General features: G+C 48.0%; 2 protein-coding genes across 11 annotated transcripts in view; one reads left to right on the plus strand and one right to left on the minus strand.

The window, feature by feature from the left end:
• Positions 1 to 2745, plus strand: part of TGM4 (transglutaminase 4) — a 30980-nt gene extending 28235 nt beyond the window's left edge. Inside the window, exon 14 of the mRNA XM_045385283.3 lies at positions 1731 to 2745. Coding sequence (XP_045241218.2) covers positions 1731 to 1872 — 142 coding nt within the window. The 3' untranslated portion in view covers positions 1873 to 2745. The remainder of the gene's footprint in view (positions 1 to 1730) is intronic.
• A 985-nt stretch (positions 2746 to 3730) lies between these two features.
• Positions 3731 to 12157, minus strand: part of ZDHHC3 (zDHHC palmitoyltransferase 3) — a 60240-nt gene continuing 51813 nt past the window's right edge. For 7 of the 10 annotated variants that reach the window (XM_074031909.1, XM_045386382.2, XM_045386379.2 and 4 more), the window contains one exon: positions 3731 to 6590. In XM_074031909.1, coding sequence (XP_073888010.1) covers positions 6342 to 6590 — 249 coding nt within the window. In that variant the 3' untranslated portion in view covers positions 3731 to 6341. Of the gene's footprint in view, positions 6591 to 8523; positions 10898 to 12157 lie in introns of those variants that run through there. The other 3 variants (XM_074031906.1, XM_074031905.1, XM_074031904.1) reach the window with 2 other exon arrangements.

Consider the following 12157-nt stretch of genomic DNA (forward strand, 5'->3'; position numbering starts at 1 on the left):
CTGCAAGCTCTGCCTCCCGGGTTTACGCCATTCTCCTGCCTCAGCCTCCCGAGTAGCTGGGACTACAGGCGCCCGCCACCTCGCCCGGCTAGTTTTTTTTGGTATTTTTTAGTAGAGACGGGGTTTCACCGTGTTCACCAGGATGGTCTTGATCTCCTGACCTCGTGATCCGCCCGTCTCGGCCTCCCAAAGTGCTGGGATTACAGGCTTGAGCCACCGCGCCCGGCCTGGATACTGAATTTCATGTCATCCTAGGTGCATAGAAATTTTCTCTTATGCTTTCTCTAGAATTTCCAGCTTTATTTACACAATTAGGTATTTATCTGGAATTTTTTTTGGGTGTGGTGTGATGTGGAGCTCCAACTTTGTGTATGGTTTTCCTAGTACTTTGTAGCACTGCCTTTATTAGGCTGTAAATTCCCATATATATCTGGGTCTCTGGACTCTTTAATTTGCTATTTCATTTGTCTTCTTCTACTATAACATCATACCACTTAAATTATTATAGTCCTAAAATAATTTTATATGATTATCATATCTACATATTGATATGCATTAGGCAAATCCCTACCCCCCACATTTTTGTCTATAGAACTTTTAGAATCATCTTGTCATATAGTTTAAAAACAGTTGGGATTTAAGTTGATACTGCATTGAATTTACCTATTTATTTGGGGGAGAATTGTGCCAAATGACAATATTGTGTCTTACCATCTAGGAATATGAGATTTTCCCATTTTTTTCAAGTCTTTTTTATCACCTTTAGAAAAGCAATATTGTTTTCTTTATATACCATATGCACGTTCTTAGTTGGGTTAATTCCAAGATGCATCAGTATTATAGCTTTTATGAATGGAATATTTTTCATTATATTTTCTAATCGTTTGCTGGACTATATGGAAATTGATTTTTGGCATGCTGATATATCCAGCAAAAACCTTTACTGAACTCTAATATTTTGTTTCTGAGAGGTTTCTGATGGTCTCTTTCTTACAGGATGTCTGAATCTTCCAAGTAAAAACCAGTAGGCTCCTATTTTCGTTAGATCAGGATTTATCACATTTTAACGTGCACACAAATTACCTGGGGAGTATTGTTACCGTGTAGATTCTGATTCAGCAGGTTTAGGGTGGAGCCTCAGATTCTGTGTTTCCTACAAGCTCCCGGGTGATGCTAGTATTGCTGAGCCCCAGAACACACTTTGAGTAGTGAGGGGCTAGACAATTCCTTTCATGTGGATTCAACATAAGATACATGCTCCTCTTAGATTTCATGTAATAGATAACTGTTGCTAACACCCGTGAAACAAGAACATCTGTAGTAAAGTCAGTCAAGACTCCAGGGAAGGCTTGTGAAATGTCAGAGTTGGAAGAGCTTCTGGAAACCAGCTGGTTCAACCATCTTGCTTTACATCTGAGAAAACTGATAGCAGCACCCAGGGTGTAGGTCCAGCTATAGAACTTTTAGAATCATCTTGTCATATAGTTTAAAAACAGTTGGGATTTAAATTGATACTGCATTGAATTTACTTACTTATTTATTTGAGAATTGTGCCAAATGACAATATTGTGTCTTACCATCTAGGAATGTGCCATGCCCTGGAATGGCCAGGGCTTTTCAAAGAGGCTGAGCTAAGGCTCGGCTTTCTGGCTTCTCACCCAACTCATCTTCTTCCTCTTCCCGTAACATCCTTGGCTGATTGTATGTCCGTATGTCTTTGAATTTTCCAGGACGGTGCAGCCTGGTGAGACCATCCAATCCCAAATAAAATGCATCCCAATAAAAACTGGACCCAAGAAATTTATCATCAAGTTAAGTTCCAAACAAGTGAAAGAGATTAACGCTCAGAAGATTGTTCTCATCACCAAGTAGCCTTGTCTGATGCTGTGGAGCCTTAGTTGAGATTTCAGCATTTCCTACTTTGTGCTTAGCTTTCAGATTATGGATGATTAAATTTGATGACTTTTATGAGGGCAGATTCAAGAGCAGGAGGTCAGAAAGGCCAACACAACCATAAGCAGCCAGACCCACAAGGCCAGGTCCTGTGCTATCACACAGCTATAAACACCAGCCTAGGCCACAGAATCCCATCCCTTTCCTGAGTCATGGCCTCAAAAATCAGGGCCACCATTGTCTCAATTCAAATCCATAGACTTCAAAGCCACAGATTCTCTCCCTGGAGCAGCAGGCTATGGGCATGGGAGTGGTTAGAGAATCCCCAGTAGCCACCCGCTGGCACCCCGTGAGAAGCTGCCATATTTTCAGGCCATGGGTTTGCAGGCCCTGAAAGCACCTGTCAACTGGAGTGCTCTCTCAGCACTGGGGTGGGCCTGCTAGAAGTGCATTCTCCTTCTATTGCCTCCATTGTCCTCTCTCTATCCCTGAAATCCAGGAAGTCCCTCTCCTGGTGCTCCAAGCAGTTTGAAGCCCAATCTGCAAGGACATTTCTCAAGGGCCACGTGGTTTTGCAGACACCTCTGTCCTCAGGCCTGAACTCACTATAGAAACCCATGTCAGCAAACAGTGACCAGCAAATCCTCTTCCCTTATTCGAACTGCTGCCCCTCAGGAGACTCCAGGGGACAGGCATTGCTTCTTCCCTGGTGTGAACTCTTTGGTATTCCATCTGCCATCCTGGCAACTCAAGGCTGCTTCTGTTAACTGAAGCCTGCTCCTTCTTGTTCTGCCCTCCAGAGATTTGCTCAAATGATCAATATGCTTTAAATTAAACTCTGCTTCAAGAAAACTCTGTGGTCCCTGAGTCCTTTTTCCTTTATGCCAATAAGCTTCTTAAAGTATCCTGTGCTGGGGGTTTATTTTATGTGGTCACTGGGGAGCCGTGGAATCCTTTGGCGTCCCCAGGCAAAGGTGCTCCGAGGAGTTGGCTTTTTTTTTTTTTTTTTTTGAGGCGGAGTCTCGCTCTGTCGCCCAGGCTGGAGTGCAGTGGCCGGATCTCAGCTCACTGCAAGCTCCGCCTCCTGGGTTCACGCCATTCTCCTGCCTCAGCCTCCCGAGTAGCTGGGACTACAGGTGCCCGCCACCTAGCCCGGCTAGTTTTTTGTATTTTTTTTTTAGTAGAGACGGGGTTTCACCATGTTAGCCAGGATGGTCTTGATCTCCTGACCTCGTGATCCGCCCGCCTCGGCCTCCCAAAGTGCTGGGATTACAGGCGTGAGCCACCACGCCCGGCCGGAGTTGGCTTCTTTATTGTCTGTTCAGTACATCCAACCCCTCTCTCAAAGGTTGTCACCCCAACTGGATACACACCCTGGCAGAGGCACATGCGTAGCTTGAATGAGGGTTATTTTGTGTCTAATTCACAGGACAGTCATGGGTGGGATACTGTCATCCTCTGCCTTTCCAGCTGCCCAAGTGAAAAAAACCTCAATCCTGGTCACCCTTGCCCCTGTTGCCCACCTCCCTGGCATACAGTAGGTGTTCAATAAATGTTTATTGAAGGAAAGGTAATTGTTCCTTCTGCTGGAAATACCACAAGGGTGGTGACACAAACAGAAGGGTTTGGTCAGTCACTCCACAGCACAGTGTCCGATCCCAAGAGGTGATAAAGCCTGGCATGGCCACTGTGTGGTGCCGTATGACACTGGTCTCCCACACTGGGAATGGAAGAAAAGTAGCTTTCCTAGAGGTGCCTTTAGGGTGACCCATGAGGAAGGACACTGCCCAAGGGTTTGGGCTGGGATCTCTTAATTAAAACAGGAGACTCTAGTCACTGAGGGTGAGCAAAGAGCTTTTTATTCAAAGAAAGAGGCAAATTGCACCCACTCTCTCTCCCTGTAAGATCTCATCGGGTTTTGACTTCAGTTGCAATGCTTTCAGTTTGAGGCTAAGCAGAATGTTATGCTGTGAACGGTCACCACAGACAGACCAGTGTCGCTGGTATAGGGAGGCGAGGCTCAGGGTTGGACAGGTTAATTACCTACATAACCCTGGCTGTGGCCCAGCCCAGCACCTTCCAGAACAGGGACTGACATGGCTGAGGTCTACCTTGGAGATGGGGTCAGTGATGAGGGGAGGCAGGGTCTGCCTCTGTGCAGGTAAAATGCCCCCTCACCCCAGCCTTCCTTTCCAGAGCAACCAATCTGAAAACACTTTGGCTTTGGGGCTGCTGTGTACCTCTGCTTTCAGGCCAAGCTGGATCCCTAGAAGAGGAGTTTGAAGCCCAATGTGCAAGGACATTTCTCAAGGGCCATGTGGTTTTGCAGACACTCCTGTCCTCAGGCCTGAACTCACCATAAACACCCATGTCAGCAGTGACCAGCAAATCCTCTTTGCTTATTCGAACTGCTGCCCCTTAGGAGACTCCAGCGGGCAGGCATTGCTTCCTCCTTGGTGTGAACTCTTTGGTATTCCATCCACCACCCTGGCAGCCCAGAGATGCTTCTGAGTTAGGACAACAAATAGGGGGGCCCTATAGTCAGAGCAGCTCTTACCCAAAGTGGTGAGCGTCGACTTCCTGTCCAGATTGCAAGTTAACGGCCTTTACAGCTGACTCAGGCTCCTATGTTGTTATTAATAAATATTAAAGCTGATAAGGACCAAGAAAGTGGGCCTGCAGCCTGACTGTGGGAGGCCCAATGTCTTTCTGGTTGCTCTGTTAATGTTAGAATCCCCCATCACCCCTCTTGTGGGTCATACTTGGAGAGCTCTGAGCAAGGATTAGGGCAGAGGTGACTTTGTGAACATTGGGCCTTTTGAGCAATTAACCCCAGGCCCTTGTGGGTCATCAGTTGTAGAGAGACGGTCTCTGGCAGGATCGTCACCCTTCACAGTGTCCAAGGATGCTGTCCAAGAACCAGGATGCTGCTTGGCTCTTTTCTTTCTCATAGTCGCCAGTTTCCTTTCTCAGTGTCCTGAGACTGCACCTCCAAACACTGACCTTCTTCTCCTCTGAACTGGAGCCACAGGCCACTTGGGGCCAGGACTCATGCCCTTTTGCCTGGAGCTGGAAGGGGGACCCTGACACTGAGGCCTTGCAGGGGCATGCTCTGCTGAGTGCCTATGCCCCTGCCAATCCTGACGCCAGTAGATGCTGGGGAAATGGCCCAAAGAGAGGAACAAAGGCCCGTGGAGGGAGTGGGTGGTGAATCCACTTCTTATACCAAAAGGGGATAAGAACTCTTCTTTGTGGGCTTTGTGCAGAAGATGCTGCAGCAACCACTGGAATGGGGTTTAGGAGCACCAGAATGCTGCTCAGACCTTCACAAGTGGTCACAGACACCCTAGGCTTCAAATGGGGTGAATAGAGGGCAGACTCATCCTGGTAGGGTGTGTGTGTCTGTCTTCCTGATTCATCTGATTCGTCAGTCAGCAGGCCCTGGCCATCACCCATCTTTTCAGAGACAAGATGGGCACCAATTTGGGAGAACTGGCCTCAAACACACAGGCAGGGTTTATGGTTAGTTCTACCTACGTGTGTTATTAGACTTCCTCCAAGAGGTAACATTCAACTAAGTTCTCATGGGAGTGGTTAGAGAGTCCCCAGTAGCTCTAAAGACGTCCTTCCCGGTACCCACACCTGTGAATGGCTAGACACGTAGCCATAGGCAGGACAGCTCCCAGCTGTCTCGCTCAGTGAAGACTCTGGTGTCTGTGGAATGGGGGCTCATTTTCGGCTCTACTGTTATAACCCTGGCTCTGTCCGTGCTGGCCATGTCCTGCACATGTCTATTTAGAGCTAAATGCAGGGTCCTCTTTGAACCATGCCTGGCCCTTGCAGGTAGATGTGGCAGCCACCTCTACCTCCTAATTTCAGCAGGCAGCAGGGGGAAGCCCTTTCCAGGGAGTGGCTGGCAGCTCTGCAGTCTTTTCAGGCTAGTCTCCCCTGATGTCAGTGTCCCAACCCAGGTCACCAAGGCCAGCCCTGCCCAGTCCTTCTGTCACAATCTTAATTCTCAAAGCCAGGAGCCAAGGCCCCAGCCTTCCCAAGAGAAGACAGAAATCCCAGGGAAAGCCAAAGGCAAGCTCTTTTCTGCCCCTGGGCTGCCCTGTTCAAAAGCTCCCTTTGCTGGGCTGAGAATGTAAAAGCCGCCCAGTCTTGGAGAACGGTTCTTGACGAGCCCTCTCAGTGCAGACTCTTCTTAGATGAACTCTGAGAAAGCCCCCATCCTCCTCTGATGTCCCCAGCCTACTCCCGACCCCCAGACCTGGCCCAACATGGAGAGATGAAGGAGGGGTTACAGGGAATGGCAAGGCCAAGCGAGTGGCTCAGGGAAGTGCTGGGGGTGCTGGGAGTGCAACATGCCCATGAGCCCCGTTATCCAAAACCCCAGGACGAAGGTTGACAGCACTTTTTAGTGTTTGCTTCTCTCCCCACAGCAGCATCTATTCATCTGTCACCTCCACAGAGTCCTCGTCCTTTGTCTCCTCTGATGGATCCTCCATTGTTTCGGTGTCTGACAGCGATGTCACCTGCCGCACCATGTCTTTGTCACTGGGGATCTCTGGCTGACACGGTCTGGAGAAGGGGTTGAACCAGTTCAGGGAGAAGTCCCCACCAAAGGTCTCCTTTACTGACTGCCAGCTCCCCGTGCGCTCCCTGGGCTGGTTCTTTCGTTTGAGGCGCTCGATGCCCTGGAGGGAGAAGGGGATGAAGAGCATCAGCGTCAGCGTGTTGCTGGGCTGTGCAGCTCATGTACACACCCCCAGCTACGGCCCAGCAGTGGCGGGGTCCAGGGCGTGGGTAAGATGGGGTCTGAGAGGGCAGCCTGTTGTGGCCCAGCTCAGCCCCGAGAGGTGCCTCGGAGGACTTCTGGGGCGTGGGTAGACAGCAGCGTGGAGGAACACAGCAAGCAGGGTCTGCCTGGCGGACTGACGTGTTCTCCACCCACCACCCAGCCCTCCCCTTCTTTCCTTCCACAAATGCAATGCCAGATGATGGGCAGGGGCCAGGCTGATGAGTGGCTGAGGCATAAGGGGGACCACGCATCCTCTGAGGCCGCTACAAACTGGTGACCCCCTCCTAAATATTTTTGGCCACTCCCACCAGGGTAGATAGGGGCTGCAAATACAGCAGAAGGATGATGGGGTTAAGGAGAGAGGGCAGGACACAAATAGCATGCGAGGTGAAGAAGTGGGTGCTCATACAGCTGGTGCCAACATGCAGTAGGCAGCCGGAGGGCACCCAGGACCACTGTGGGGAGGTAAGGTTGTGCTCAGGCCTGCTCATGCAGCAGATGCACCCTGTAGCCTCTTCCAAGCTGTCAACTCACCTGCCTCAGCTGCAACTCAGCCACCAGGCCACAGAAAGGGTGTTGGGGTGGGGAGATGCCCAGAGGAGGTAAAGACATGGCCAGGCCAGCTCTCCAGGCCCACAACACCCTGCACAGAGGCTTTTGACCCTCCAGTGGGGGCACTGCTTTCTCCATCTCTTCTGGAAGCCAAGGGAATTTGCTGTGGGTTTGCCGGGCTTGGGCACTGCTCATTCACATGACTCAAGAAAGATCTCTGTGTATCTAGTTCTAGGTTTTCTCTTCCACACAAGATCGTTACACAACTGGCACAATCCTTTGTTATGCAGAGAGAGAAACTGAGGCAAACACACAGTCTGGGATCTGATGGTACCCTAGGCCAATTCTTCTCCAGCACTTTTTCTTCCCACACCATCTCAGAGATTTATGATTCTTGACTTTTGAATAAATTCTAAGTTAAAAAAATCGGATCTCAAAAGTATATCCTCATAAGATACTATCAGTTACAAAGGGAAAAACAGTACCTTAATAGTAGGGAAGAAACAATGCGGGTACCACGTTCACCCAATGATCAAAGTTAACATCACAATAATAATGAAACGTATCAACACCATGTGCCTCCTGATACGGTGCAACGAGGACATATTGCTTCAGCAGTGCTCCTGTCCCAAATGCTTAACCTCAATCTAATCATGAGAAAAACATCAAAAACACAATCTGAAGGACAGCCTAAAGAATACCTGCCCTACGTCTTCAAAAGGGTCAAAGACTGATGAAAAGATTTTGGAACCAGATAGACCTGGTGGTACAAAACACTGTGAATGCATTAAATGTACACTCTAAAATGGCTAATTTTGTTACAGAAATTTCACCTCAATTTTTAAAAAGGGTTAAGGTCATGAAAGACAAAGGAAGACTGAGGAACTGTCACAAACTGGAGGAGACTTGCAAAATGATGTAGTGTGGGATCCTGGAACAGAAAAGGGTGTTAATGGGACAATAGGAGAAATGTGAATAAGGTACATACATTAGTTAAGGGTATGGTGTTGTCAATGTCCAGGGTTTTATATTTGTGTTATGGTTGTATAAAATATTCACCTTTGGTGAGACTGATTGAATGGTACATGGGAACTCTTTGTACTGTTTTTGTCACATTTTTCTAAGTCTGAAGTTATTTCACAAAAAGTTTAAAAATGATCAATAATCAGACAAAGATTTATGCAATACAAACTTGAACACTGAATTATAATAATGCAAAGCTGGAAATGAGAAATGCCCAATAATGATGGTTAAGCAAACGATTCTATAACACTATGCAGCTAGAAAAGATGGTTTAATATAGTTTTACATGACATTAGAACATTTGTGTGGTTACTGTTGGGGATGGAATTCTAGATGATTTGTATTTATTTCTGTAGACTTCTCACATAGTCCAAGTTTTACCAATGAGCCAATGTTACTTTTATAATCAGAACAAAAACAGCTGTTTCAGAAATTGGATCTTGTTAACACAAGTCTAGAGGGACCTTCATGTGGGTCATGAGCACGGGATGCCATGCTGCTTCCTGACTGGCCCCTTGCCAGGCCTCCCTTCTTGGCACAGAAGCAGTGACCAGCTGAGATGATTTGCTCTGGGCATTCTGCATTCCCTTCCTGGGTGATCATCTGCAGCCTGTCGAGAAAGAGGCTTTAACTTGATAGCACAAGAGCTGGGACATCACCATATGGCAGATCCAGCTACAGAGGAGACACCCAGAAATGACAGATTGGCTGCATCCATACTGACTTGGACTCAAAGCCATGACCACAGGTTTTTATAGCCTCCTTGTGAGGAGGTGGGTATGAGTATTGATGATTGGCAGATGGGGAAGAAACAGAAGTTCCAAGAGGCCATGACAGTGGCCAAGGCTCATCTAGCTTGTTATGTATCAGAACTGGGACCAGAAGTAGTGTTGTTTTTTCTGCCCAACATGTTTCCAGCTCTACTGCAAATCACCACTGTGCCGAGGCTGAGCTCAGAGAGAAGAGGAATGAAGCCAAGAGCCCAAAGGATGATTATTTGCCATTCATGTGGCATGCTCCCAGATAGGCACTCTTGGATTATACTCAACCTCCTCACCAAGCTCATAAAAGTATTCCAGACAGAGCCTGGCCTGTCTACCAGAGGTCTGCAGCAGTAAAGTGGAACGTTCAGGGAGTGTTGACTTTTGAGTCCGGAAAGAAAATATTGCAAACAAATCTGATGTATAAAAATGGGCTGAGGGCTGCTTTTTCCTGGTAGGACTCAATTTTGAGTTTTATGTGGATTTAAAGGGATCCTGCAGGCAAAGTTCTTAAACTTGAGGTTTGCAGTGGAGCAGTAATACTAGCTTCAGACTCAAGAGAACAAACAAAAATTGTTGATGCCTGGAAGGGGGTCATAGTCGACACCAGCAGCTCTTGCAAAGGGTGTGTGACGGGCCTTTTGGCTCAGGTCAGCCTGGGTGACACATGAGCTGTGATCTGTGAACAAACTCACCAACACTCCAAAATGAATGTATTAGGACTAAGGCCTCCGAGGAAGGAAGAGTCTGTGCAGACTCAGCTGAGCCCCACAGAGAGAGAACAGGCTGTTCCCTGCTCCCTGTATCATCAGATGTAGAAAGCCAGAGCCTCAGGAAGCAGCCTATGCAAATGTGTCTCTTCATAGCTGGGCAGATAGCACTGTCTCTCCTCATTAGAGTTTTTTTTTTGTTTTTTTTTTTTGAGACGGAGTCTCACTCTGTTGCCCAGGCTGGAGCGCAGTGGCCGGATCTCAGCTCACTGCAAGCTCCGCCTCCCGGGTTTACGCCATTCTCCTGCCTCAGCCTCCTGAGTAGCTGGGACTACAGGCACCCGCCACCTCGCCCGGCTAGTTTTTTTTGTATTTTTTAGTAGAGACGGGGTTTCACCGTGTTCGCCAGGATGGTCTCGATCTCCTGACCTAGTGATCCGCCTGTCTCCGCCTCCCAAAGTTCTGGGATTACAGGCTTGAGCCACCGTGCCCGGCCAGAGATCTCATACCTCTATATTGTAACCCACAAGAGGAAACATTTTTCTGTTGCATTCCAGAACACATATACACACAATCCTCTAAGCTTCATAAAACAATACTTACCCTGCAATATGTAATGCATTAAACGTTTTTCTTGAAAAACATGCTGGTTGCAAACCATGAATGGTTGTGACTGATGATTTGAAAAGCACAGCTCTAACACAGCTAACACTTATAAAGCCATACCAGGGCCAGACACTATACATTCCCATTCATCACCCTCATGTAATCCTTCCCTTAACTTTGTGATTTAGATTATCATTCCCGTTTTACAGATGAAAAAACTGAGACTTAAAGAAGTTACTGCTCAAGGTCATATTTTGGTAGTCGGTATGGTAATGAGTAGCCAAGCAGAGATTTGAACTGAAGACTGAAGCCAGGACCCAAATATTGGTCACCAGACGATATGGCCTCAGCTGCAGAAAGTCAGGGCATCCTTATGTCGGTGTTAGAGCACAAGCGGCCCCCAGAAGGCTTTTGGCAAACGTCCCTCTGCAGCGCTTGTCATCACTCCTTGGATCAGCATCATCGGCTCCTCCTGTGTGCCACAATAGAGCGGGATCCTTGGGGGCCACTCTGCTACGGCAATCACGCTGCTCAAGTCAGCAAGATGTTTTCTTGAGAGGGTGAGAAAAAGAAGGTTCAGGTTGGGAGCACACTGGTCAGTGGCTTGTTCCTGCTTCACCGTGAATTCTGTCTCTTCTGTGAGGTGATCCTAAGTCAGATATGTATTTAAAGAATATAAGAAAAAGCCACATGGTTGTTTAAACCCATATGTGGAAAGCAAAGGTCAGGACGTGTACAGGTCACGTATCTGGGCTGTTACAATGCCCCTGGCTCTAGACTGCTCACCGGCCACCACTCCCAGCTGGAGGCCCCTTGGTTCTATGCTTTTCTCTTTCCCTTCCGGGCTAGTTCTTCACCGAAAGGGCCATTGGTCTAGAGATGGGTTCCACTGATGAGATGCACAAGGAGTGGTGGGCAGGCTAATACTTTGGATCCGCTTCATACAGACTTTCTTTGATGTCTTGGCAGTTGTTTGTTGGGGAGTCCGCAGGTTATAAGGGAAGGCGGTCTCAGTGGCTTCTCAGCGGAGGGAACACGTGCCTGTCTCACCATCAGCACACCCCGACTGCACTATGCTGAGCCCAGCAGCGCACAGGACCCATATCACCAGCAGGCATCAGGGACCACCTGAGGAGGGACCCCTGCAAGCCCCAAGTGGATTCTCAAACTTAATAGTCAGAATCACTTTGGAGGGCTGTGAAGACACAGACTACTGGGCCCCAGTTTCTGGTTCGGTAGCCTGGGGTGGGGACCGAGCATGTGCATTTCTAACGAGTTCTCAGGGGATGCTGATGTTGGTGTTGCTGGTCTGGCAACCTCAAGAACACCTTTGAGGAGGATTCTAGCAAAATCTTTCTCTCTTTACATTTCTTTGATATTGAAGGGCACCTTCTAGGTGGGGCCCCTTCCCTCTACTGGCTGGCTCACCCTCTAAACTGATGCACTGCAAGTCTTGAAGAGAGAGAAATTTAAAACCCATTAGTCTGGCTGAGAAAGCCCAGCCCAGCCCCCTGGAGAGGAGTTTCTGTGTAATGCCAACCTCACATATGTGTTTAAAATGTTTGTTAATTTACCTCACCTAATCGGTTTCTGCATTAGGGGACGGTGGATTTTAACTATTTAAGTGGCCTAGCCAGATGAGCAAAAGCTAATACTTGGGGCTCTTTCAACAAGAAGTACAGGGCTGGGCCCAGTGGTTCACGCCTGTAATCCCAAGACTTGGGAGGCTAAGGCAGGACAATTGCTTGAGGCCAGGCATTTAAGACTGGCTGGGGCAACACAGTGAGACCCTGACTCTATTAAAAAACAAC

This window comes from Macaca fascicularis, chromosome 2 (assembly GCF_037993035.2).
Source record: "Macaca fascicularis isolate 582-1 chromosome 2, T2T-MFA8v1.1".
In the NCBI taxonomy this organism is placed as follows: Eukaryota; Metazoa; Chordata; class Mammalia; order Primates; family Cercopithecidae; genus Macaca; species Macaca fascicularis.